The sequence below is a fragment of the Paramormyrops kingsleyae genome, chromosome 16 (assembly GCF_048594095.1).
Source record: "Paramormyrops kingsleyae isolate MSU_618 chromosome 16, PKINGS_0.4, whole genome shotgun sequence".
Taxonomy (NCBI): Eukaryota; Metazoa; Chordata; class Actinopteri; order Osteoglossiformes; family Mormyridae; genus Paramormyrops; species Paramormyrops kingsleyae.
The window spans coordinates 6,369,656-6,396,060 of record NC_132812.1 but is presented as its reverse complement, the minus strand read 5'-3'; the positions used below and the strand labels follow the sequence as shown (position 1 = coordinate 6,396,060).

At 48.2% G+C, this 26,405-nt stretch overlaps 1 protein-coding gene across 3 annotated transcripts; it reads left to right on the top strand.

Moving 5' to 3' along the window:
• Window positions 1–1,708: 1,708 nt before the first annotated feature.
• On the top strand, window positions 1,709–24,304 carry LOC111846111 (kinesin heavy chain). 3 transcript variants are annotated; one of them, XM_023815995.2, is made up of 27 exons: window positions 1,709–2,070; window positions 2,170–2,301; window positions 6,822–6,909; window positions 7,458–7,531; window positions 8,405–8,509; window positions 9,620–9,668; window positions 9,788–9,843; window positions 9,957–10,044; window positions 10,291–10,415; window positions 10,493–10,597; window positions 10,739–10,887; window positions 11,318–11,466; window positions 12,547–12,722; window positions 14,362–14,430; window positions 15,282–15,488; window positions 15,794–15,940; window positions 16,034–16,222; window positions 17,090–17,225; window positions 17,782–17,858; window positions 18,250–18,359; window positions 19,560–19,661; window positions 20,092–20,152; window positions 20,561–20,632; window positions 20,861–20,965; window positions 21,238–21,454; window positions 21,546–21,654; window positions 22,361–24,304. In XM_023815995.2, exons 1-26 carry the CDS (start codon window positions 1,978–1,980, stop codon window positions 21,644–21,646), a joined length of 2,982 nt encoding a protein of 993 aa, XP_023671763.2. In that variant the 5' UTR covers window positions 1,709–1,977; the 3' UTR covers window positions 21,647–21,654; window positions 22,361–24,304. The 3 variants fall into 3 exon arrangements, with proteins under 3 accessions (XP_023671763.2, XP_023671762.2, XP_023671764.2); XM_023815994.2 differs by having other exon boundaries at window positions 22,357–24,304; XM_023815996.2 differs by having other exon boundaries at window positions 1,711–2,070; window positions 17,090–17,207; window positions 22,357–24,304.
• The last annotated feature ends 2,101 nt before the right edge of the window (window positions 24,305–26,405 follow it).

Sequence of the window (26,405 nt, the reverse complement as noted above, 5' to 3'; positions counted from 1 at the left end):
ACCAGCTGCCAGGTAGCTCCAGCTGTCTGGTTCTTTCCATGGGACCCTGCACGAATGCACCACAGCCGCCATTCAATTTCTGAGCACCAAGGCTGACGTACCTGGGCTCCAAAGGCTTCACCACTCTCCACGCTGCCCTCAGTTCCTTACCTACAATGTAAATAATCTCCTCTCTGGGGACTAATTGAGTAGCAATCTACTAATAAATAATTCTAGGGTTCCTGCGATGGTTTGGCGCCCTCTCTTGGGTTGTTCCTTGCCATGTCCCCTTAGATTCCAGGATAGCCCCCCCCCCCACACAAACACACACAAGGTGAACCAACGGTGAGCCAAAGTAGTGCAACCATGTATTATTTTAGCAGCATCAAATAGTGTAGACTGCTGCTCCGAAAGGAATGTGTGATTGCACTACTGCACTCACACTTCACCGTGTCTGGGTATAATCTGCTTTATCTGGCTGAAACTCGGTGAGGTATCTGATGGTGGACCACAAAGCGAGAGGTAAGAGCATGAGAGAGTAGAATAGGGCCAAAAGCTCCAACTTTCATTTTAGCAGATTAACAGTAGTTTGAATACACAGATTCAAAAATGGAAAACTGTAGGAAGAAAGTTAACAAAAGATTACAAAAAAACAATGAATATCCTTGTGCAAAATGCTCGGCTGATCCCAAAGCCACTGATGACTGGGCTATCTGCAGCCATTGAGCAGCCTGGTTCCATGTATATTGTGCAGAAGAACAGCGAATACCTGAAGATAAGAGATGTAGAGGCTGTGTGTAAAGGAAACGTGCCCACACAGACACAAAGATTAATTAAGGTGCTGGACTGCTGATTCTGGCCTTACAATGTTCAAGCTATTTCTATTTATTCCAATGTTTTGGTATTCTTTTTAAATAACATGCACATGCTTTTTAAATAACATCCACACCATAACACATGAACACACACACAGATTCAGTATTTATATCTTTATAGGGAGTCTCCATTCATTTCTATGAGCATAACCCTAATTCCAACTATGACAACCTTAACATTACCCAACCATAACCATAAGTAACCGAACAAAATACAAGCCTTTTGGAAGTTTTAGTTGTTTGGTTGTATTCACAGACTTTTATAAAATTGAGTTTCCCCCGAAAAATGTTCCCTCAAGTTGATTACATGTGATAGTATGTAGGAATACTTACACTGCAGTTTAATTATTTTTGCACTGTGATAAAATGGCGATAAAAAGGTTAAAAACACCAAACAATATAACTTAAAGATGATATAATTTTATTATACAGTATGCTATGCATATGACCGCCTGAAGTACAAATTAGCTACATTACGGTTAAAATGCACGATCATTTCATGTAATAGAACGAATCCCCATAAATACGCATTTGCGCTGCTACGAAAAGAAATTGGAAAGAAATGAGGCGCGTATCGCTTTAAATTGCGAATGCGTACTTGTGTACCAAATATATGCATCCCTTATCATATGTATAGTATACAGTATAATAAAATTATATCATCTTTAAGTCATGTTGTTTGGTGTTTTTCTAACCTTTTCATCGCCATTTTCTTACTTCATTGCTGCCGGCTTTTGGAGCAGAGACTGCCATACACTCGCGCTGCCAGACGCAGCGCAGTCGCGACCACATGTCTGCGCTCTCGAAAGAGTCGTGAAGTCGATCAGTCGTAAGTCGACGACGGACCTGTACTGCATGTGTAGGTGTCGAAACTACAAAGCCCACAATGCGTCGGTGTTCATCGCAGTGTGATGTCATACTGCATGATCCCGAGTCCTTGGGAGACGCTTTAGGTAGAGCCGGCCGGGGAGGGACTGCTGGGTGCTGATGCGGGATACTGGAGCGCGCAGGAGGATGCGGATTTTAAACTCTGGACTGCTCGTCGCCCTTCTGCTCGGCATAAACAATTATTAACACTCTGCAACATTTGACGCCTTTTTGCTACATTTTATCCGTAAAACGCATGGTTTTTAGGAAAGGCGTGCATGCAGCAGTGCTGATTTTTGTGGATAATTGCAATGGGCGGCTGCAGCTGATTTTCCTGCGAAGTGCAATGGTGCGCCTGCGGTAATCTGCCAGCTTTCGGAAGCCTACAGTTTTCTGAATCTGTTTGGAGAATTTTTACCTGGTGATTTTTTTTCGGCCGTGGGCGCAGATAGAGATGGCGGACGTAGCCGAGTGCGGCGTCAAAGTGATGTGTCGATTCAGGCCACTGAATGAAGCTGAGATCACAAGAGGAGACAAATATATTCCGAAATTCAAGGGCGACGACACGGTGGTGATAACGGTAAGCGGCCTTAACGCATGATGCTGTATACTTGTGGACGGCATTATTAATTAAGACAAAGCAGATGACTTGAACTGGAGCCGCCGCGGCTCTCCATGGGCCAAATGCGCACTGACGCGCGGCGGGTCCTGCGGGCGCCCCGGGTCGGTGATGCCCAGCGTCGGTCCTGCGGACTTTCCGAGGTGGTAATATCCTTCGTCGGTCCTCCGAAATAAAGCACATTCGGTTATTCCTCGTTAAATGTGTGTCAGTCGTGATATACAGCGTCGTGTGTTTTAACTGCAATTTTAGACTTTTCGATCTGGCAAATTAAAGCAAAAAATAAATTAAACTTATGAGTGGGGCCAGTCGGGCGTGTTAAAATACTTCTTCGGAAAGTGAAGCTGTTTTGCCAGCCGTGGAGTGAGGAAGACCGGCTCTGCTGCAGGGACACTGGGCTCCCGCAATCAATGTTAAAGAGCAGCGAAGGCCGGTGTTGCTTGGGCGTAATAATGACAGTAATCTGCGGTCATTGTGAAAGCGGCTGTCAGAGTCCGCGTTGCTTGTAAACAATGTTCGTAAACCTTGGGCCCATTGCATAAAAATATCCGGCCAGACAGAAGCCGGGGGAGCAGAATTTCACGTTTTCCGGAGTCTATTGAGGTGTCGCAGTAAGGTGCCTGTTCTGGGAAGGTTTTTAATAACCCCGATGTTATTCTCAGTAACTCGTGTTGGTTCTAAGATGCTTCGGTAACATTTAAGTAAGACTTAACCTGTCTTATCTTGCACTTCATTAACGTGTAATGCGGCTGCATTAACTCAGAGATGGGCCATCTTATCCAGTTGCCTCCCCATGTAGCACTGATGTGAAACGCTGTGCACATCCAGGCGGTCTGTATATCACCCAGAACCACCTGTTTGCACGCAAGTGCATCCCGAAGTTATTAGTGACAATTGTATTGTAATTTGCTTGGCAGGACCCCAAGTTAAGAATATTTATGATTTCCCCATTTATCTTTGTCTTTTCTGCTGGGATATTTAGTCATCTTTAAATCAGTGCCTGTCTTCATGATCACTAGTTAACATATGGATCTGGGCTGTGGTGCAGACTCTGTTCATAATCATGTGACTGGAATTATTGTTGTTATTATGTGAGATTTGAGAGACCCTGGGTAGCAGCGCCATGCTTTTATGTCTATGCCACAGACTGCTGATATGCCTGTTATTGGTAGAGCCCAAGGCATTCTGGGACTGAGTGCTTTACACTCTGTGCTCCAGACACCATGGGCAGGCTGCTACTTCTCTACTGAGAGGCTCTAACAAGCATCTGAAGATGGATGGCTTCAGGCAAGGGGCCTGCAGCCCCCATGCTGACTCAGCATCCCAATGCTTCGTGTTGTTGTGTTGAAGACTCCTTTAACATGGGCTGTCATCTGCAGGGTTGGGTTTGTTGTTTCTGGGGTCCCGTTTAGAAAGTTGCTTCAGGTTCCCCCACTCAGTGAGGAGGTTGTTTGTCCCCAAACCTCGGGGCATCCCACACATGTGTGGTATGAGTGCTGGTGAACACAGCCTCTGTCTGTCTGGCCTGTCCACATGCTGTCGCCTTGACCAGCTAATGCCTCGGACTTCCATGCTGTGTTTACGTGATTCTGGTCCTGCATTCTGCCATGTCACCATGACTTTGTTTCGCTTCTGCTCCGGTCAGGGAGGGGGCGGGGAACTGACCGCTGGGATGCTGGGTGTGGTGCGGTCGAGGTCGCTATCGACCCGGTATGAGCCTGAAATCCCAGGCTGCCAAATGCATCCGCAGGCTTTGGGCTGAGCAGGTCCCGGCCCAGCCTAGAATGGCCCCCTGGCACCAAAAAGTCAGGAAATGCAACACGGACAGTGCCAAGAGATAAACTGCTGACTCCCGACGGTAAGCGGGGCAGGGGCAGCTCCAGCTGACTTTGGCGGCCTGGCTTCTGGACCAGTGCCGGGAGGGGCTCCAGTCAGACCCTCTCCATCGAAGCTCCTCTCAGGGCCTAAATCCCACCAGCCCCTCCCCCTTACACCATGAAGCTAGCCTGTGTGTGCTGTGTCCTGTATCATCTGCGGGCGGGGGGTGGGTGGCGAGTGAAAGTGAGACGGACAGTACCGCAGCCCCATGGGCCGCATTGTCAGGCCTGATTCATATCTGTGCGGCAGAGCTGCTGAATCAGCCGCCTTTAGCCTCAGCCGAAGGACGCACATTTGTCCCCATGAAAGGGTGTGCATCTGTCCCCGAGGGAGAGGTGCAGCGGGGCCTGTGACTGGGCAGCTGCAGCACAGCGTGTCTGTGTGTGTCTGAGTGCGCGTGCGCGCTTGTGTCTGTGCCGACCACTTAACGAGGGAAATGATAATCACTGGGCATTGTAGCTGAAATCCAGAGAGCTTAAATGCACCCCAGTGGTGGATTGAGATGTTTGCTGTTGTGAGGCCCATACTGACCACTGTTATGATATTTACATTTTTTGAGATGGATACAAACATAATGTGAATATGAGATGCTTGTAAATCTAATATTGTCGATATTAAAATGCAAACATCCCCCAGGGTATATTGTGATTTGACGCTAGCTGTTAAATCTGCCCCGAATTTAATGAACGGTTTTCGTAGGACAGGATATTATGAAGCTGAACAGTCTCTCGGCTTGATGGGAAAGGCAGGCGGCTTCACAGTTGCGGGACCTGGTGACGGATTCATGTGACGCTCTGTTCATCGCGGGTTAATCCATGTGCATAATTTATGCCGCAGCATTCTGTCAGTATCGACGGCCCTTAGTGCTGCTTAATAATTGATCCTCATCTATGCATTGGCTGAACACCAAGGAAGTTGAGGGACACCTTCTCTGAAGTCGGTTAAATTATTGGGTCCGGTTGACATCAAATCGAAATCGCGGTTTGAAACAACGCGATTAGCAAGTCGCAAAAATCGCGATTTAGGATATACATTATACAGCATGTCGGACCCAGGGTTTAAAACTGCTGTGAGAACAGTTTTACAAATTCAGGCTGTGCTCCCTGTGTGACAGTCATTCTCACCAATCACAAGCACCGTGCTTCTCGCGTGCCAGTCATGCTCACCAATCAGAAGTGGCCCAAGAAGGCGTAGGCCGACAAACAGCAAGCACGTGAGACCCAAGGAAAATGTTACATTCGCAGTGCGGAAAAATACTGATTCCGCTACTGAGCTATAAGTGAATTGCCTTCCCATTTCATGGTCCGAGATTGTTTCAGAAAGGTCCTATCATCAATAGAACCGGCGAGCTCCTTTTAAACACCAGTTGCAATATACTTCAGCGTATCATACCTTTGGTTTTTGTTAATAGACAATAGCATTAGTATACCGCTAACCCATCAAAACAACAACGAAACAGTCAGTAATTTGGTGACCTCCAAAAAAGTAATAAAACTCATAATACAGTCGTGTTTATGTCATATGTTTTTGTGCTTATTAAATTTGTGTTTCCAAAGATTAATCCCACAACAGTAATAAAATAAAAGTCTTGCTTTAACATAAATACTAAAAGAATAGATCGCTTTAATCGCTATTACAGTTGGGCATGGGCACGCGGACCATATTGGCATTTGGGTTACGTGCCTTTCAGTCTACAGAAATAATCAGATGCCGTTGAATGGCTGCTTTTTGGCACGATGGGGCCCTTTTGGTCGAGGCTGGTGTCCTTGCTGAGTAAGCGGGTCTGTGCCTTCTGATGCTGTAATCATGTTTTATGGTTCCGTTTGGCCTTTGGTTTCCCTCAACTCGGGCCACATTAACTCTGCATTGACCAGTTAAATCTCACCAGTAAAATGAGGTTGTGGTGAATACAGCGCACCAGTAACTCAATGTGCTGTGAGTCAGTAAGAAACTTAGTTTGTGTGATATTTTGTTCTTATTTGATTAGGTCAGTTCCGCCTGGAAGGGTGGATGTGTGTTTATACTAGTCATCAAGCTCGTGTTGTCTGTCTGAGGGTGTGTGGGTAAGTTTGTGTGACTTCAGCTGGCTTGGTGTTCCGTTACTCCTGCACGGCTGGGAGTCTCGCCCCCATGACCAGAAGAGTGTTGTGTTATGTCACACTTCGTGTTGACTGGTGAACACTGTGATTCCCTGGGGTCCTGTCGCACAAGTGATCCTCCATAGACCCCTCTTGGACCCGCGGCTCTGAGAGTGACATCAGGAGAGACGCGCAGTGGATGGAACCACAAGGGCAGTGTGTGAAAGTCCCCCCTCCCCCAAGTGCACCAGTAGTGGCCCACGTGTTCGCATGACGGTACATTGTCTATTTCGTTTATGGTATGGAGTTCCGGTCAGGTTTTTGGTTGAGGCCCGGCACGCATGTTTCCTTTGGGTATTCTGCCTTCCTCCTGTCCTCCACAGATGTTTGTCTTTGGTAACCTGGTGCCCTTGAGTACTTGCATTTGGGTGCCCTGCTGCTCTGTCCCGGCTCCCCCCCCATCCCCGCTCGCATGGACCTGTTTATTTTTTTGACCATTGCCCACTTCCTCCATCTGACCGACAGGGCAAGCCATACGTCTTTGACCGGGTGCTACCACCAAACAGCTCCCAGGATCAGGTCTACGACACCTGTGCCAAGCAGATAGTGAAAGGTATGTGCCTGCTGCCACTTGCCTGTGGAACCTTCTAGACGGCTTGGCCTGTCAAGCTGTCTGTTACTATAATAATATCTATTACTGTACTTCTTGATTTATTTTCTTAATGCTTCTATCCAAAGCTTTGTTTTTACTGGTACAGTGTAACTTCTCCTGGGGCTGCAGCCTTAAACCTCAAAGTCATTTTAATAGCGGCTGTGACCTGCACTCTTGTGATGATGCAGATTTATTTTAAGACACACTAAGGGTTCACTTGCATGACATTGCTGGGCCATAGATAAGTGCTAGAAATTTAAAATAAATGTGGGATTGTTTTAGACCAGTGTTTCCCAACCCAGTCCTTGGGAACTCGCAGACAGTCCACATTTTTGTTCCCTCTCAGCTCCCTGTCAGACAGTCCACATTTTTGCTCCTCACTGGGAACTGGGAGGGAGCAAAAACATGAACTGTCTGCGGGTCCCTGAGGACTGGATTGGGAAACGGTATCCTGCACCTTTTTTGTGCTTGAATATGTGATGGACCCACATGTGAGCTTGTTCCTGCAGATGTGCTTGGAGGATATAATGGCACCATTTTTGCCTACGGCCAGACGTCATCGGGGAAGACCCACACCATGGAGGTAAGGCTGCAGCCGCTCTCCTGTCCTCTTTCTCAGCAGGGGAAACCATGCAGGAGTCTGAGTCTGGGTCACGGTAACTGAAGTGGCAACTCCTCTCATAATAGATGGGTCTAGGTGTGTTAATAGCATAACTAAACCAGGCTTAATTAGAATACAAGTGTGTCCAGCTTTGCGATGTGATCTTACAAGACTCAGAAGACTCCTGGAGGTTTTGGGGATGTGGTACGATTCCCTCTGTGCTGTGTTACCAGTCTGAAGAACAGAGTACTCAATACTCACAATTACTCAGCAGTACTTTGCGAGGCAGGAGATGTTTCCCTCTCCTACCCTGACATCAGTGTCCCTCAGGTTAAACGGAAACGTGATATTCCCAAATTTGTGTCCCGCTTGTGGTGACTCAGATGATGATCTGTGGCGGATTTTAGCCATGCGACAGGCTGCTACACCAGATTGCGGCGGAGTCAGAGATGGTTTGTGCCAGAGCCTCACTGAGATCTCCCAGCATGCTTAGAGAGAAATGGAATTTCTCCTCCATTCAAGATGGCCGGAGCAACGCTATGGTAGCAGCGATGAGGGAATGAATCAGACCCCACGGTCCCTGCAGGGCAGCGTAAAGGCTGCTTCATGTAGTGTCATTGTCACTGAGGTTTGAGTGCAGTGGGTGACAGAGATGCATACATGCATGCAGCCTCTGGGGGTGTAATGAGCATGAGATGTTTGACTGAAGATCCGGTGCCATTTGAACTTCTCTAACATATATGTGGAATTGTGGATAGCCAATAAAGGTTAACCTCACCCCTTAGCATGTTGACTGCTGCATATGGGTGTGTGACTCTAACCGCCGCCCTCACCTGCAACCCCCCCCCCCACCAGGGCAAGCTCCACGACCACCAGCTGATGGGCATCATCCCCCGCATCGCACATGACATCTTTGACCATATCTACTCCATGGATGAGAACCTGGAGTTCCACATCAAGGTGAGCAAGGAGCCGCTCGAACCCGGATCCCGGCTACCGTGTCATATGACCTGATTAATTTTTTCAAAGAAAAGGGTCTGTTGATGCCCTTTGTATCTGAAAGCTTCGTGCTTTGGGAATGTCGTTACACTGGGGATGCTTCATTCTCAGTGGATTAGGACACTGCCTGGGATCGGAAGGCTGCTGGATCAAATCCCAGACTCGACAGTGGTTTCACCATGGGGCCCCTGACTGAGGCCCTTAACCCCCAGTTGCTCCAGAGACTGGCTGACCTTAGTTTCTCAAAATATATATTACTTTGGATAAGTGTGTCAGCAAAATGAATCAATGTAAAGCTTGAAACACCTTTATTATGGCACCATCTTCTTCTGAATCATACTCACTCTTCGTGAATATGTCCCAGCTTGCCAAACCTCAGTACGTTTTGTTTACACTCCAGTCTGACTCTTAATTGTGCTTTGTTTTCTGTTAATGCGCCGAATGCCACCTGATTTAAATCCACATTTTATACTCTTGTAGGCCCGGTTTGAATCATTCCATAGTTTCAGCTGTGCTGCTCTCAGTAAAGCAGGCCTCTGTCTGTGTGGGTCTGACCGGCCATTTGCACTCGGCTGTTGTTAGCTGGTGTTCATGGTTACTGCCCCTCTGAAGGCAGCTCTGTAGGTCCTCAGCACCTCCTGGCTGTTGTTTGCCCTGTGGCACTTCAGGCCCGCTCGGTTAGTAGCTGATAGCCCCTTTCGAGTTGCAGATCCAACCTGGGAGTACTGTAGTCGCGCCGTTTGCTTGCATCTCGGTGGAGAAGAGGGCTTTTATCTGCTTTATCTTAAATGCATGTGGTCAGGAGCCTGAGGTGGGACACGGCATGCAGCAGAAAACACTTTGCCAAAATGGACCTCCTGGGTTTGATCAGAGCCTGGAGTTCTTCAGGATCCTGTCCTGTAGACCGATTCAGGCCTGTAGCGAAGCTGCTTGTGAAGCAGTTTAGTTAATTATCGGTGATTTCGCTAATGCACTCTCCTTTGTGCGGCCATTGACTGTAAGAGCATCTTTTATTCATGATATCGTAATGTTTTTCCTGGGGCTTAACAGGATCCTCCTCTCTCTCCGTAGGTCTCCTACTTTGAAATCTACCTGGACAAAATACGAGACCTATTAGATGGTAAGCAGGAGTGACACCCCCGCACCCTCTGAATGGTCATTTACTGTATTTTTACACTTGGAGTATTAATGTTACTGGCAGTAGCTGTGAGAAACTGACCGCATCATTGTGTTTCAAAGTTTCGAAGACCAACCTGGCTGTTCATGAGGATAAAAACAGAGTGCCCTACGTCAAGGCAAGTCGAGGCGAGACCGTTGTCCCTGCTTGCACCCTCGCACCTCGGAGGGTTTGTGCGATGGTGTGCCGGCTGTGGCCAGTAAATCACTCTGATCTACACACTCCTGACAGGGCTGTACAGAGCGCTTTGTGTCCAGCCCGGAGGAGGTGATGGATGTCATCGATGAAGGCAAAGCCAATCGGCACGTTGCTGTCACAAGTAGGTGTTTCATCCCGTGTGTGTCCGGCAAAATGACAGGTTCATTACTGAATTCAGCGTCATAGGATTGTCGCTGGATAACATGGACTGAGAGATCATTCCTGAGTCAAGTAAGTGTGGAAAGGATATCAAGGGGGCTGAAGATGTAACGGAAGTAATGAATTATGGTGCATTTTAATACGAGTGCTGGTCTTGAGGTTCACCCCCCCCCCGTGCCTCCCCTGCCCCCACCCCCCCGTCTCGCAGACATGAATGAGCACAGCTCCCGCAGTCACAGCATTTTCCTGATCAACATCAAGCAGGAGAACGTGGAGACTGAGAAGAAGCTGTCAGGGAAGCTGTACTTGGTGGACCTCGCGGGCAGCGAGAAGGTCAGGGTTTGCTCTTAGCCCTCTTGAACCCAAGTCCCTCACGCTCCATCCTCACAGCCCCTGTTGGTCGCTTTAAGGTGAGCAAAACCGGGGCAGAAGGAGCAGTTTTGGACGAGGCAAAAAATATCAACAAATCGCTGTCGGCTTTGGGGAACGTCATCTCCGCCCTGGCCGAGGGAACCGTAAGTGGGGCCCCGCACCTCCCATCCTGCTGTCGGCTTCGGCACGGCAACCCAGTGGCGCCTCAAGCTGGCCGCCACAGATCATTCCGTCCCCGGCTGGCCCGGTGGTCATTAACACCCTCTTATGTTTCCGTGTGACAGAAAACGCACGTCCCGTACAGGGACAGCAAGATGACGCGCATCCTGCAGGACTCCCTGGGTGGAAACTGCCGGACCACCATCATCATCTGCTGCTCGCCGTCCGTCTTCAACGAGGCTGAGACCAAGTCCACGCTCATGTTCGGCCAGCGGTGAGCCACTGGTCATGTGACCCCCCCCCCCCAGCCACATATTCTTGGTGACACGTGTGTGTGCGCGCACGGTCTCCTGATGCAGCCCCCACCCCCCACTGCCACTTTGCATACCCCTCCATCCTCTGTCCCCCCCCTGAGGAGAGGTATACCAGATCTGAACAAACTGGTGCTTTATGCTTTGACCTAACTTTTTAGCCCCTAGCGTTATGCCTGTGAGCTTTTAGCGGTAATGAAATCTAAAAAACAGGGATTCCTGCGAAAAGCATCCAGGAACCTTTCAGTCAGTGTCCCGTAGAATATACGCAATACACTTCATTTCTTTCATCTTCATTTGTTCTACCTTTCGGCCTTATTTTTTGCCCCGCTTCACCCCTACTATCTGTCCGCTGCCACTTCTGTCACCTCATCTACCTGTCTCTCTCCGCAGTGCCAAGACGATCAAGAACACAGTGTCGGTGAACCTGGAGCTGACAGCTGAGGAGTGGAAGAGGAAGTACGAGAAGGAGAAGGACAAGACCCGGAGCCTGAAACTCATGGTGCAGCGGCTCGAGATGGAGCTGAGCCGCTGGAGGAATGGTGAGCCTGGGGATCGCATCCCATTGTGGCCTGGGGAACAGGCAAACCTGGGGATTGGGTCCCATTGGAGCCTGAGGAACCTTGGGCCCAAGGACCTTGTGCCTTCAGAACCTGAGGAACATTGAGCCCGGGGAACACGTCCTATCGGGGCCTGAGGAATGGGCAAACCTGGAGATTGCATCACCTCGGAGCCTGAGGAACAGCGACCCTGGGGATCACGTCCCATTGGAGCCTGATGAACAGCAAGTCTGGGGATTGCGTCCCTCTAGGGCCTGGATTGTGTCCCATTGGGGCCCGGGGAGCAGAAAACCCGGTTATCGTGTCCCATCTAGGCCCGGGGAACGGCGAGGCTAGGGATCACGTCCCGTCTGGGCCTGGGGATCATGCCCCATTGGTGCCCAGAGAGCGGCGAAGCTAGGGATCGCATCCCGCTTAGGGAGCTAAGATGTTATGACTCATCCTGTGTGGGATATCAGAGTCTAAGGAATTGTGACCTGAAGGATCCATGCTACAACCAGATTCAGTAGTTGGCTTTTGCCTGCTTGCATCCTTGCACTCCGCCGCCCCCCCACCACCCTCTTACCTAGGGGCATTTCCACCGGTGCTGCCAATCAGGCTGTTCAGATGGATCCGCATGCTGCATCACTGCCGTCCCACGCCACACATCTACGTCACGCGAGAACGTCGATGCCAGAGTCTCCTGCCAAGTGTTACAAATGACTGTCAGGTTATTAGTGTTTACACGGCAGGATTTATAATGCCTTTTCAAATGGATTATATAATGAAATAATTTTTTATTGCTCACTCTGTAACATGGTCAAATATTATGTGTAAGGAAGATGCCAAGTGTTAACGATTGGGGCGTAACTTTAACATTTAGGATGACATTTAAGAGGATCCACTGTGTCTGGTCCTCCTACATGTGAGTGAACATGATGAATCCTATAGTTGGAGCTGTTTGTGTGAGAAACTTTAACCATGTAACTTTAACCCTCACAGTCCCAGCAAGAAGATGGATCTAACAGCCCAAGGTTCAGGGTGCAGCCTCGGGACCTAACGCGTGTTCCCCGCCTTCCACAGGCGAGGCTGTACCTGAGGAAGAGCAGCTGAGTGCCAAGGACCAGAAGAACCTGGAGCCCTGTGACAACACTCCCATCATCGACAACTTGGCCCCGCCCATCAGCCTACTGTCCGTCGAGGAGAAGAGCAAGTATGAGGAAGACGTCAGGAACATGTACAAGCAGCTGGATGATAAGGTGAACGGGGGGCTTGGCCTTCATTGGGGGTGTGGCCTATACATGGGGCGTGGTCGTCTTTGGGGAGTGTCCATGGGCGATATGGCCTTCATGGGGGGTGTGGCCTATACATGGGGCGTGGTCGTCTTTGGGGAGTGTCCATGGGGGATATGGCCTTCATGGGGGGTGTGGCCTATACATGGGGTGTGGTCGTCTTTGGGGAGTGTCCATGGGGGGTATGGCCTTCATGGGGGGTGTGGCCTATACATGGGGAGTGGTCGTCTTTGGGGAGTGTCCATGGGGGATATGGCCTTCATGGGGGGTGTGGCCTATACATGGGGCGTGGTCGTCTTTGGGGAGTGTCCTTGGGGGATATGGCCTTCATGGGGGGTGTGGCCTATACATGGGGTGTGGTCGTCTTTGGGGAGTGTCCATGGGGGATATGGCCTTCATGGGGGGTGTGGCCTATACATGGGGCGTGGTCATCTTTGGGGAGTGTCCATGGTGGATATGGCCTTCATGGGGGGTGTGGCCTATACATGGGGTGTGGTCGTCTTTGGGGAGTGTCCATGGGGGATATTGCCTTCATGAATGGGGGTGTTGTCCTCACAGTGGGCGTGGCCTTCATTAACTCAGCTGTTCGGACATCTAGGGGAAGTTCATTCCAAACAGAGAAGAGTGTAGGTGCATGTCTTCCTTGCGCCTTGAGAGATGGTGGGACCAGTCGATCGGTGCTGGAGGATCTGGGGGAGCCTGGTGTAGTGTGGGGGGAGATGTTTCTTTAGGTAGGAGGATGCTGATGTGTTTTTGCCTTTGTAGGCAAACATCACCATGTACTGAAATGGGACCAACGTTCAATCATTCTGTTTCAGATTGACATGGATGCAGAGAGAACAGGGTCCCTGAAGGACAGAGTAACCTAGCACACTGCTAGCAAGCGCACACGTATACATACATGTTACACAGGATGTGCACACTTCATCTGTGAGTAATAGGCAACATAACCCCTCCCTCCCAGGCTCAAGATCTTACTCTTAACGTACTTGCAAGTTGTATTGTGCAGGACCCTCCTGCCTCTCGTATGATGCAACGTCCTGCCATTTTAGTGTCCTAAAGAGAATTCAGCCTATGAAGTCTCGCAGTACAGTGTCAGGGTGCAGTGGTGGGGGGGAGGGGGGCTAACTGTGGACATTTTGGGCGTCCCTTCAGGCAGTAAGCCCTGGCCTTTGGCAGGGAGCAGGAGGGCAAGCCTTTAATGGCAGGCCAGTGATCAGCCTTTGCCGCCTCTAGGTAAGGAAGAGCAGATGCCAGAAATTCCGGGTTGATCTGGAAACTCGATAGTCTGGTGCATGCCCCCCCCCCACCCCACCGAACATCAAAAAAGCACCCTGACACATTTATCCGCTTGTGTGTTAAAAATGCACATATTCGCCAATGGCTAATCATTATCATCTAATTATGTTGTTTCATCAGGGGTGTTAGACTTCTGCTAATGAGCTGCTAACAAGTGCTTAATTAGCACCCTGATGCTGCCACCGGTCCATGTGCTCCGATCCGTGCAGGAGCACGTTCCGCTCTGTGTTTGGGCATTACCTCTGCGAGCCGGGAATTTCAGGTGAGCGTTGCTGCATGAAACGCTGTCTGTCTGGCCTCCCTACAGGACGACGAGATCAACCAGCAGAGTCAGCTGGCTGAGAAGCTGAAACAGCAGATGCTGGATCAGGAGGAGGTGACTGTTCATCGCCGAAGATGCACAGTGTCGTCGTTATTGCACTGATTGACAAAACACCCAGTAACCTGGTTATAGGATCCCTACATACAGTCCAGAGGAATGAATGAATGTTGCATTGAGTGGTGCCCACAGTCTCATCAGCTTTCCTAGAATGTGTCACTGATTAAGACATATTATTTTTGTTTTCAAATTTCCCACTAAAATAAGCAGCTGTGTAGAGCCTGTGGGTGCAATCTGGTGAACAACCAGGGACTTTGCTGCCATCTGGTGGTTGTGATGTTACATTGTCAGACTCGGTGGCAGACCCTTAATCCAAGTTCACACTTGACTTTTCCGTTTACCATTATAGTCTGTGCGGACTGCGATTTCCTGTGCTGTATTTGCCTGTGTATACAGATGCAGTTGACACACCACACCAGCAGAGGGTAGATCTTCATGGTCTGAGTGAATTCCTTTCTTTGCCCAGTGTTTGGCTGATCTCATTCCACAAATTCGTGACCTGGAATATGTCTTTGTGCTCCTTGAATGATGAGCTACATAAACGCCGGTACCTCCGTACCTAGTCGCTCAGCTGCTCATGAAAAGCATCAATAACTAAAGCAACTACTCTTCTGCTCTGTGACAGCTAGTGCTGCTACCTACTGGAAACTCCATGTCAGTTTTCTTGCGCATGCGCAGTCGAGGTACTGACGTAAAAAGTCACCTAGGCCCAAAATCTGTGCCACATGCAAACGGTCCACATGACACTGATGACATAGTGAAGTATGAATTGGATTTGGACTGGCAGGGAGCAGTATAAGCCGTTTAACCCCCCCGCCCCCCCATGCCTGCACCCCCTGCTTGTCCAGCTGCTGGCGTCGACGCGGCGTGACTATGAGAAAATCCAGGAGGAGCTTTCACGGCTGCAGATGGAGAACGAGGCGGCGAAGGAAGAGGTGAAAGAGGTGCTGCAGGCTCTGGAGGAGCTGGCGGTGAACTATGACCAGAAGAGCCAGGAGGTGGAGGACACAGCACGGGCCAACGAGCAGCTGGCGGAGGAGCTGGCACAGAAGACGGTGGGTTGGCCAGTAGGGGCTCCAGAGGCTGCAGGACCAGGCAAGGGCTAGTGGTGGGGCCTTTGTGAGGCGAGAGGGCAAGACACTCCACATGCCTGACCATGGTGGAGGTGATGATCTGCAAGGCTGTCAAACACATAGCATCATGGGGAAGAAAATCCATCACCAGAAGAAGCCATAGCTCACCTGACTTTAATATCTATGGGTCCAGTTATAAGGGTGTGTAGATGCATGTTGTGAATAGTGATATGATTGCAATCTGAAATGGTCATGCGTGTGTCATGCCTGCGGTGCATGTTGTGCAGGCGAGCCTGCAGACTGCCCAGCGGGAGCTGACCCAGCTTCAGGAGCTGAACAGTCATCAGAAGAAGCGGGCGGCTGAGGTCCTGGGCCTGCTCATGAAGGACCTGAGCGAGATTGGGGGCATCATCGGCACCAATGACATCAAAGCGGTGGGCCCCCTCCTAGCATGGCGCTGCTGTGCTGGTATGGAAGCCTGTAGCATTTGACTGAACCCCCCTCCACCCCCCCCACCATGACTACAGGTGGCAGAGGCTAATGGTGTGATTGAGGAGGAATTCACAGTGGCCCGTCTCTACATCAGTAAGATGAAGTCAGAAGTGAAGTCACTGGTGAACCGCGGCAAGCAGCTGGAGACTGCCCAGGCTGATGCCAACCGCAAGATTCAGGCCAATGAGAAGGAGCTGGCTGCCTGTCAGCTTCTCATCTCCCAGGTAGCTGCTTTGTGGTGGGTGGGGGCCATTTGATATGTACAATGATTAAATTAAAGGCAGGATTTATACACTTACTGTGTTACTTGGATGGGGAATACATATGGTTTAGGGACCGATCCGCCATAGTAACAGACACTTTCTTGTTGGTGTGATAACTCAAAAAGTATTTGACAGATCATCTTATTACCACTTCACACATACATGATACAGATAAAGATTTACACCTAATTATATTTTGAAACAAACTGCTCCAAAATTGAAGCAACAGTGCTGTGTGGCAGCAAAGGAAGGAAAGGGAAGCTGCAAAAGAAAGTAACACCAAAGGTATTTGATGGATCTTTTTCAAACTTCAGAGGAACATCATATACGTGAAGACCTGGGACCTATTTCATTTTGGAAAAAATGCACCAAAATTAAAGCTTCATTGTTTAGTGACACCAAAGGGAAGAGTAGCTGCTAGGGACAGTGTGTAAGGGGCCTAGAGACTGTAGGGGTGGGGGGGTCATAGGGGGAGGAGGCATTAGATGGGGGGCTGTCGGAGCTGCCTGGGAAATACATTGCCGTTCCAACAGCATCTAGTTAGCTGTGTGCCTTTTGCCAAATTCAATCTGTTTAGATGAGGTGGAAAAACTTTTACGAGTTGAATTTATGTTGCAATCTGTAGTGCAATAAGGTGGCCACAAATTGTCATGCAGTAATTTGTAATTTTAGTGTTTAGTGCACAAGGAATTGGTCAAAAAATTCTCTGATTTCATATTGTGATTTCCTCAATCAAAGCATCTTTTAGGGTCTGTTTGGATTTGATGTTCTTACTGGGAGCCAATGGGCCCGGGACACACTCTATTTTGAAATGTTTGCTACACGCAGCACCAGGCCAAGATCCGCTCCCTGACGGACTACATGCAGAACGTGGAGCAGAAGAGGCGTCAGCTGGAGGAGAGCCAGGACACGCTGACAGAGGAGCTGGCTAGGCTGCATGCGCAGGGTGAGGCCCCCGCACCGCGTACGTATGCTGCCCGCCCTGCTTGCCACCTCCACTTCTGGGTCTTTCAGGTAGCACCCTGGGTGACTAACCACACATGTGGGTGGCTGGACGGGGTGAAAAGGGTGCGGAGCTCTGCTTAAGGTTTTGGACGCAGAGTTAATATTCACGGTAACCCTCAATGACGTGATCGCAGCATTTACTAATAATGGCCGAATGAATGCTGTATTTTCTGACCTTAATAGATGGTGCCTTTTGTTCAAAAAAATCCTCAAAGCATGCCCCAAAGCAAATCAAGAGCACCATCTAGTGGGGTCTGAAAATACAGCAAATGGTTCATGAAGATTTATTTGGCCATCAGTAGCATTTACGGTAATGTTTGATTGGAGGTGATTGGAACATTTCGGTGCCACCCAATAATGCCATTGAAACGTTCACTGCAATGCCATCGTAACATTCACACTAACATTTGCGATCCTTGTAGGATTATGCTCAGTAACTTGATCGTAACATCAGAGGAATGCTCAAAAACATGTTTGTGGAACGCCACTGCGATGCTCTTGGCTTATTCCCGCAGAGAGGATGCACGAGGTCTCCGTGAGGGACAAGGAGAAGGAGCATGTGAGCCGCATGCAGGACGCTGCCGAGATTAAGGTACGCCAGCCGGGCAGCCGGCCGTGGTTCTGCAGGGGTCGGCCTTGCCAATCTTCAGTTAGGTAGCATTTAATTTTTCACTGGCTTTTTAATTAAAGCTTTATGGTCGTTTATTTCCAAGATGCTTTTTCTTTGAGGAAAGCTTTGGGTCAGAGAGCATCCAGTATCCTTGGAGCAGTTGGGGTTCAGGGCTTTGCCGGCCAGTGGATTAGAACAGAACCAGGCGCAGATCCATAGCCCCCGAGCCACACACACCACCTGCCTCTGTTAAGTTTAGCTTGATTACCATTTACAGTAAAAGGCACTGATCTCACCTGCGGGGGGCTTAGCCCTGGCCACACGCCCTTCCTGCTGTAGTGCACTCACTGCCATGCTGCTTCCCTGCCTGCAGAGGGCACTGGAGGAACAAATGGAGAGCCACCGTGAGGCCCACCAGAAGCAGCTGAGCCGACTGCGTGACGAGATTGAGGAAAAGCAGCGGATGCTGGATGAGCTGAAGGAGTAAGAGCGTGGAGCCAGATGGGGACGGTGCCAGATGGCTGACTCAGTCTCATGCTGTCATGTGACAGTTAGGGGTGTAACAATGCAGTCAGCTCACGGCACAGTACACTTCACAAAATTTCTAACAAATATAATTTCAGTCAGATGTCTTGGGCCTGCCTCCTCTACAATCTGATTGGTTATCCCTCTGAACCAATCATTTTTTGTTCTGCCTACAGAATATTTTTGTGTAAGAAAAACTTCCATGAGCTATTTGCTGGGCACCCTTAGCACTGCAGCAAGAGTTCATAGCAATAAAATAGGATTTACAAATGTTTTTTTTTTTTTTTATTAACTATTGTTAAGAGATCATTTGCGTTGAGCATTATAGTGCAACTGACACGTTTTATTAGATTATTAATGTATATTTCACTCGATTTCACTCATCAATTATAGCTGTATATTTAGCTCCATAGCGACATATTTCATTGGTTCACATCAGTGAGATGCTTTTACAAATGCTCTTTTAAAAAGTCTGCTTTTATTAATTATTATTAAAAGATCATTTGCATTTAAGTTTATAGTACAACCAACATGCTATATTAGATTATTAATGTATATTTAGCTTGATAGCAATGTGTTTTATCGATTATAACCGCACATTTGGCTACAAGCGAAATATACATCAATAATCTAATAAATCATGTCTTGTCATGCTAAATGCAAGTAATTTCTTAATAGTGACAAATAAAAACACACCTTAAAAAAACATTTATTGATGTGGACTCATGCTGCAGCAGTAAGGGTTAACTTGAAACATATAGGATATCTTGAAACTTGCGGGGTACCTTGAAACTGCATCATCACAGTTTCCTCATCAGCCAAACAGCTGAGCGAAATGTCGCAGGAATTGGGACGGGGGAAGAGATTTGGCGTGACGGCTCCGATTGGCAATTTACGCGCAAACACTCAGTAAAAGTCACAGTTGGCGACGTAGTGCAACATGGCTTAGACACTGTGATGCACATCGAAACGTAATTGAATCATGCAATTTCGTGGCCCCTAATGACAATACAGAGAAAGTGTGCAAATTGATTCCTCCTTTGACACGACAAAAGCCTTGTTTCTGAAGGATCTGTGAGACACCTTCAGCACCCTGGTCCCCGTGATTCCCTGTTGCCCTGCAGCTCTGTGACATCTCAGGATTTTTCTCACCCTCAGCTTAAACCAGGGGCTGCAGCTGGAGCAGACCAAACTGAAGACCGACTATGAGAAGCTCAAGGCTGAGGAGCAGGAGAAGGAAGTCGAGCTGAAGGACCTCATGTAGGTCCCCAGGCCCAGAAGAAGAACGTTCTCTAGTTATCCGACGTGGGGCGCCCTGGATCCTATCCCAGGCAGGATAGGGAGCACACAGCACATGCACACGTTAGTACTGACGGGTTAGCTGGCTGCATGTACCTGGACTGTGAGCATAAGCCAGCATACCTAGAGAAGAACCTGCATGACCCTAGGAGAACATACTGAATTGGCACACAGTGGGATGGGATTTGAACCCCCAACCCTATAGTTACCAGGTGACACGGCTACCCACTGAGCTACCAGCTTGCTGTTGGGGTACTTTTCTGTGTGATTTGGAGGTTGGCAGGTAAAGCCTGTGTCAGGAACGTGCCAGGTACTGTCATATGGTCGTAAAGTGAGGGGGAGCCCTGGGCTTATGATCCCCGCCAACAGCCTTGACCTTATCCTCTGCCAGGATGTTCAACGAGAAGAAGGAGCAGGCCACCCAAGACCTCCGAGGCCTCGAGGAGACGGTGGTATGTGTCTGCAGCCTTCCCATCATGCTTTGTTATAAAGGCACCTCCTGGATGACCCTTGTCTGTTCATACTCTGTTTCTGGATCAGTCTTCTGGAAGGTGGGCGTATCAATTTTGACAAATGTTGCTCAGGCACGTTCCCATTGATATTAGGAAACAAATTCATATTTGAAAACCTTTGATTGGCAGTGGGCAACTTTTCACAATGAGATCCACTTCAGTTGCCCTTTGAGTTGAGTTGCCCTGTGTATCATCATCTTGGGTGTGACCTCTATGGGCCAAAGCAGAGCAGTGAAGCATGAGCTGTAATGGGAGAATGTGTCCACCATTTCTCTCTCTGTGTCTGTCTGTCACTGCCTGCCTGTCTGTGTGTCACTGCCTGTCTGTGTCTGTGTGTGTTTTCGACAGGCCCGGGAGCTGCAGACCCTCCACAACCTGCGCAGGCTCTTTGTCCAGGACCTTACGACTCGCGTGAAGAAGGCGAGTCACCCCTTGTCACACTCCAGGCCTACGGGATGATCATGCTCCCACGTCTCGTGGATCAGCCAATCGAATATCCACCTCTAGCTCTCAGGCAGCCAATGAACAGCAACATGAAATATAAGCATTAAAATAAACTTTAGTGGGTATTTATTAGCAGAGATTACCAATGAACAGCACAATAGGATGTAAAATACTCAAACCTGCAACCGCCTGCCCCCCCCACAGAGCTCTGAGCTGGACTGTGATGATGCTGGTGGCAGTGCGGCCCAGAAGCAGAAGATCTCTTTCCTGGAGAACAACCTGGAGCAGCTGACCAAGGTCCACAAGCAGGTAATGAGGAACCTTGCTGGCCATTTGTGGGCTTTGATGGCCAGGATCTATCTAGTATCCAGTATAGAGGCTTTGGTCTGTTTCCATATTCAGCTAAAACTAAGCATGTGACCTTCTGGAAGCGTCTGATTGGAGGGGGGGAGTATGTGTCAAACCGTCTTTGAAAAGAATCTGTGCTTTATGAATGTGGGTCACCTGCCTGTGTCATCATATGATGGAGATGCAGCTCTATCCCGTGCCCAGCTGTACCCTCTCTCCACCCCCCACCCTAGCTGGTGCGTGACAACGCAGACCTGCGCTGCGAGCTGCCCAAACTGGAGAAGCGTCTGCGCGCCACAGCCGAGCGGGTCAAGGCGCTGGAGTCGGCCCTGAAGGAGGCCAAGGAGAACGCGGCACGGGATCGCAAGCGCTACCAGCAGGAGGTGGAGCGCATCAAGGAGGCCGTGCGCGCCAAGAACATGGCCAGGAGGGGGCACTCCGCGCAGATTGGTGAGGGGGCCGTGCTGTGCGGTGTGACATTTACAGCCCTAAACGCTGTAGCTTTAAAGCATAGACATGTGACACACCGTCCTTCCCCCAGCCAAGCCCATCCGCCCGGGGCAACACCCAGTGTCCGGCCAGGTGATCAATAACGGCATCCGCGGGGGTGGAGGAGGACTGTGCTGCCAAAACAAGAAGTAGGCGAAAGGGTAAGCTCAGCCCCATCCCGTCATCGAGGGGTCCGTCTGTCCCCCATCCGCATGCAAACACGAGGATCTTCAGAGGGAAGGCGTAGCACTGCCCCCTGCTGATGCCCTGCGGTATTGCCCCGTGCCAGACGTCACTCAATCACATTAGATTCAAGATGGCTTGTCATTTTGAGAACATGGCGGTAGCATGTTAGTTAGCTTAGCTGAGCGTCACGTTCCTCGGCCCGGTTTCTGACCCCCAGGCTGCGTGTTGGTGGAGGCCGTCTGGGACACGTGCCCCTCATTCGCATTTTCGCGGGAACGTTGCTTCCTCGGAAGCTCCCTGCTTCCTGTTGTTATGTGCTGATTTCATATCAAGGCTTCAGTGCTGAGTGCTGGCAGGCTGACCAGCGTTTAGTCCTTGGTTGCATTGTAAGTGGAATTAGGAGACCAAGAAAATGTACAGATACAATACTTTCACTTTATTGTCATTAGGGGCCACGAAATTGCACGATTCAATTACGTTTCGATGTGCGGCCACAAGGGGGCAACACACATCCTTAAAATGATACTTTCGCTCCTGTTGGCTGAACAGATTTCTCTCCTCGCTTTTTTTTTTAAATGATCTTTGTGTGAGAGATGATTTCTGTAGAAAACGACGAGCGCTAACGAGTGTACAGTGTCTGACTGAATGCCCTGCCCTGTTCTTCCCGCTCTATTCAGACAGGTACAGCAGTTTGTGTACAGATGCCCCCCCCCCCCGCTCCCCCACAATGCCATTTGATCTCCGCACCTGCCTGAGACACTCCACCTCTCTCATCTGGAAGCTTCCTTTCACCACAGATGCCCCCCCCCATCCCCCCCATATGGTCTGACGCACTCTGGGTTTCTTCTCCATGGAGAGCTGGATGCCCCCCCCCCCAATCTTTTTTCCCCCTCCTTTCTCTCCTTCGCTTCTCCATCCTTCCTGATGGAGCTGCATCGGGTGATGCATAACTGCTCATTTGCCGTTTCTCTCAGTGATTCCATGATTTGTGTTTTAAATTTGCTGGTGGAGGATTATGCTGACCTTCAAATTCAATGGTATCTAAAATATCCGGTCGAAATGAATTGACCCCTTCAATATCTGTGCAGAATATCCTTCCGCTGGCCTCATTTGACATGATGAAGTGATTCAGCGACGGTAGAGAGGAACTGAAAGTCCGGGCTCAGTCGCTCCCCATCACTGTAAGCAGGCTTGTTTGCCATTGAATATGTTTGTCACTTTGGGGAGTGACCTCATTCTTTGGTTCGCACTTTATTTCTCACTGGATTTTTTTATTCCATTCATTTGAACATTTCTGTTACCGTGTTTAATCTAATAAAGATTTTGTATTTTTCTGTTTTGTTCATGTTTTGCTCTCAGTTTTCCTTATTTATTTTTATCATCACACCACATGACCTGACCCCAGAGTGACCAATCTCAGGAATTGACTTGCAGAAATCTTCCTCTGTAATGATTTTGGGGGCAGGATATCCGAGAGGGAATTTGCGACACCCGAGCCCTGGGATCTGAGTTCTGCGTCTCCGCCGGGCTCCGAGTTCAGCCCGACTGCAGTGATGCTGATTAACCACTCAGTCCATCCTGCAGCCATAGTGTGGGCTGACTCTGACACTCACCCTGTAGCTACTTCAGCCGCTTTATACAGGTGACCAGGCGGAGAGGCGGAGCTTGAATGGTTCTGAAAGATGTGGCTCTGAATCCCTGCGAATCCCCATCTAGGAAGCCTGCATCCTGTATCCACTTTGTTCAGCTTAAATGAACTGCAAGCTCCTGAATGCTAGCAGGGCTCTTTCTGGGCAAGACAGGTTTCACTTCCCACTGAGACCTCCATGCCGTAAACCAGGCACCTGACTTTCCCTACGGTTTCTCTCTTACGATTCTTATTCACAGCCAAAAAATGTCAGGGTATGTAAATCACATTACTGTTATGAGATTATGTGGCTCTTTCTAAAACTCATGTTTCTGTTAATGTCTTGCTTATGTCTCCCCCGAACCTCCATTGCGGATTGTGCTTCCCTAACATGTTTGCAACTCAGAGGTGATTTTTGAATGATCACAGTCGATCATATTTCACTGTTTGTCCGTCATCAGTTCAGTCATTTCCTCCTACTAAAATCGCAACCTTGAATGATGTAAAATGTAAATCAAAACCATGACACTGTAGAAAATCATCGTTTCAGGATTGTACAGTTTTTTTGTTTTTTTTCTCTTCACCCCGTGTTTGTTTATGTTGTAATTTTGTTGACAAATTGCACAACAGGAGACATTTGCTTTAACATTTTTGTTCAAACTTGCACTAATTTAAAAAAATATATATATATATAATGTATTTCTTTTGTATAAAAATTTACTATTTTAGAGAATTTAAGGATAAGTTAATGTAACGGATTTTGCCAGGCTGATAGATGGAGGTATTAAATTAGTAACTGTGCCTCGCAGGTTTGTCATTGCACGACTATATAAAGTTTAATCCTACTTTGTCACTCATTGATTACCGCTTTAATGTGCACCGCTTGCTGCAAGACATGTCGTTTTCCCGTTACCCATTAAAAACACTGGCAGATTTCGTGAATACATGATGTAAATGATCACGATGTAATGAATAAATAAAACGCGAAACTTTTATCATTCACTGTTCTGATGTCTCATTCCACAAACAAAAGCAAATCTTCACCCACTTGTCTAGGATTTCTGTGGGTTACATCAGTGAATTTGACTGAAATTTTATGTTTGTTTGGTTTGTGTAATATGTAAATTCACAGCAGGCGATGCCATGCACCCGTAAAATACCTTTATTATGAGCTGAGGTCGCAGTGACTTGGGGTAAATGTCTGTACACACACACACACACACACACACACAAAGGCTAGATGAGACATGCGGGTCATATTCAACATTTTCAAACGTCATTCATTTCCAATCAACTACCGAATAGAAGCTGTTGAGAAACAGGACTACTCTGAGGTCTGTTACTGTAGTGCAGGGGTACTGCTAGAAATTCTCAGCCCCATGAACGCATATCATATTTAGCCCCCAACCTAGATCAGTCCAAATGTTCAAAAATATTTTTAGGGCCCCAGTCATTTAGCAGAAGTTGTTCTTCCCAAAACCACCACTGATCTGGGACTGCTGGTTTCAGGTGGGTTAATGGTGGAGCTTTGGGGGCTACTGACTGGGTCTATTGGTTATTTATTTATTGTGAAGGATCATTTTGTAGCTGTCACTAGCTTGACAATTTGATTTATTTTGACGGTTCATTAATGCCATTATTGATCAGTGCGAACACCAGACCGGCACGTGAATAGAAATAAATCTTGCTGCATTATTCTTTCTCTCATTGGTTATGAGCTCTCAGTTAGGGGAATCCACAGTAACTTATAAACCCTGAACACCCTCCCTGCTGCTGTCTTGTTACTCCAGGGCAAGTCATAGTCATTGACAGTGTGTTGAAGTTTTCATTATAGCTGGGAGTAGCACAATGCTAATTGACCATGATTAATTAAGTAGCAAATTTCTTTATACATTATTTAATGCTTTATTTAATTAGGTTTCCATCCCTGAGCTATGAACTATATGATTCATTTTCTGATAAAAAATATTTCTTCTGCTAAGTTGCCAGAAATTGTGGAATGGAACTGAGAACCTCTGATATAAATTTGACTTGTTTTCCATTCTGGAATAGTTCTGGCATAACCAATTTCTTTTTAGTTTAGAGAAAAAAGTTCATCACTGAAATATGTCCCTTTTAAATACCAATAATAATCTAAAGGTTGGAAGTATTTAGTCAGTCCAGCCAATCAGATTGGAGCACTGTGGTGTCTGTGGGTCCGAGTGAAGAGGCCACTTGGGGTGCATTTGTACAAAGTCTAGAACTTTTCCTTTCATGTTTACCAACCTCTCTGAATGATCCTGATATGGTGGAGAACCTTAAACCAGGCTGATGCTTGGCTGATGCCTTGGATTGGGGACTGGGAGGGTTTGGGATGCAGTCATTGATTAGTGAGTCCTTCAGGTTCTCATGGTTATCCTGCCTGGCTGTTGGACAACCTCAGGGTAGAACCGGGTTTACTTTAAATTGAGAGGATGTGTAGAGTAGTATGAGTAGAACATGAAGCAGAGGAAATCCGCCTGCTAGCAGAGATGGAAAGTTCAGGTCCAGAAAGTACAAATCCAGACTAAGGTTTTGTTTCACCAACAAGCTGAGTATTAAGAGTCACAGTCACATAGTACTCAGCTGGTTGGTTGAAACAAAACCTTGGTCTGGATTTGTACTTTCTGGACCTGAACTTTCCACCTCTGCCTGCTAGTACTGCTGCTTGGCAGTGGCCATTGAAAGGGTCAGAGCTCATTACCTAACAGGTTATGTAGTCACCAAAGACGTGACCTTGTAAGGAGAACCAGCAGGTACCTATAAGCAAGGCATTTAGGGTAAACCCACCAGATATTTGCATTTAAAAACTGAAAGTGAATTATCTTTCAGGCAGGATGGAGTGTGACACTGGAATGGGAGAAAGGATTGGGAACACTTACCTAGAGACAGCAGTAGAGATGGAGGGACTAAAACAAAGGAGGGTCATTTCAGAAGGGAAAGCAGATTCTGATCTTATCTGCAGCTGGATGTGAGGTTGGGCGTCAGGCTTCCACCACGAGGACGTCCACGATGTCACTTATAGGACTCTGTTTTTATACATGTATGTTATGAGAAAGGACATCACGTTTGTTCTCATGT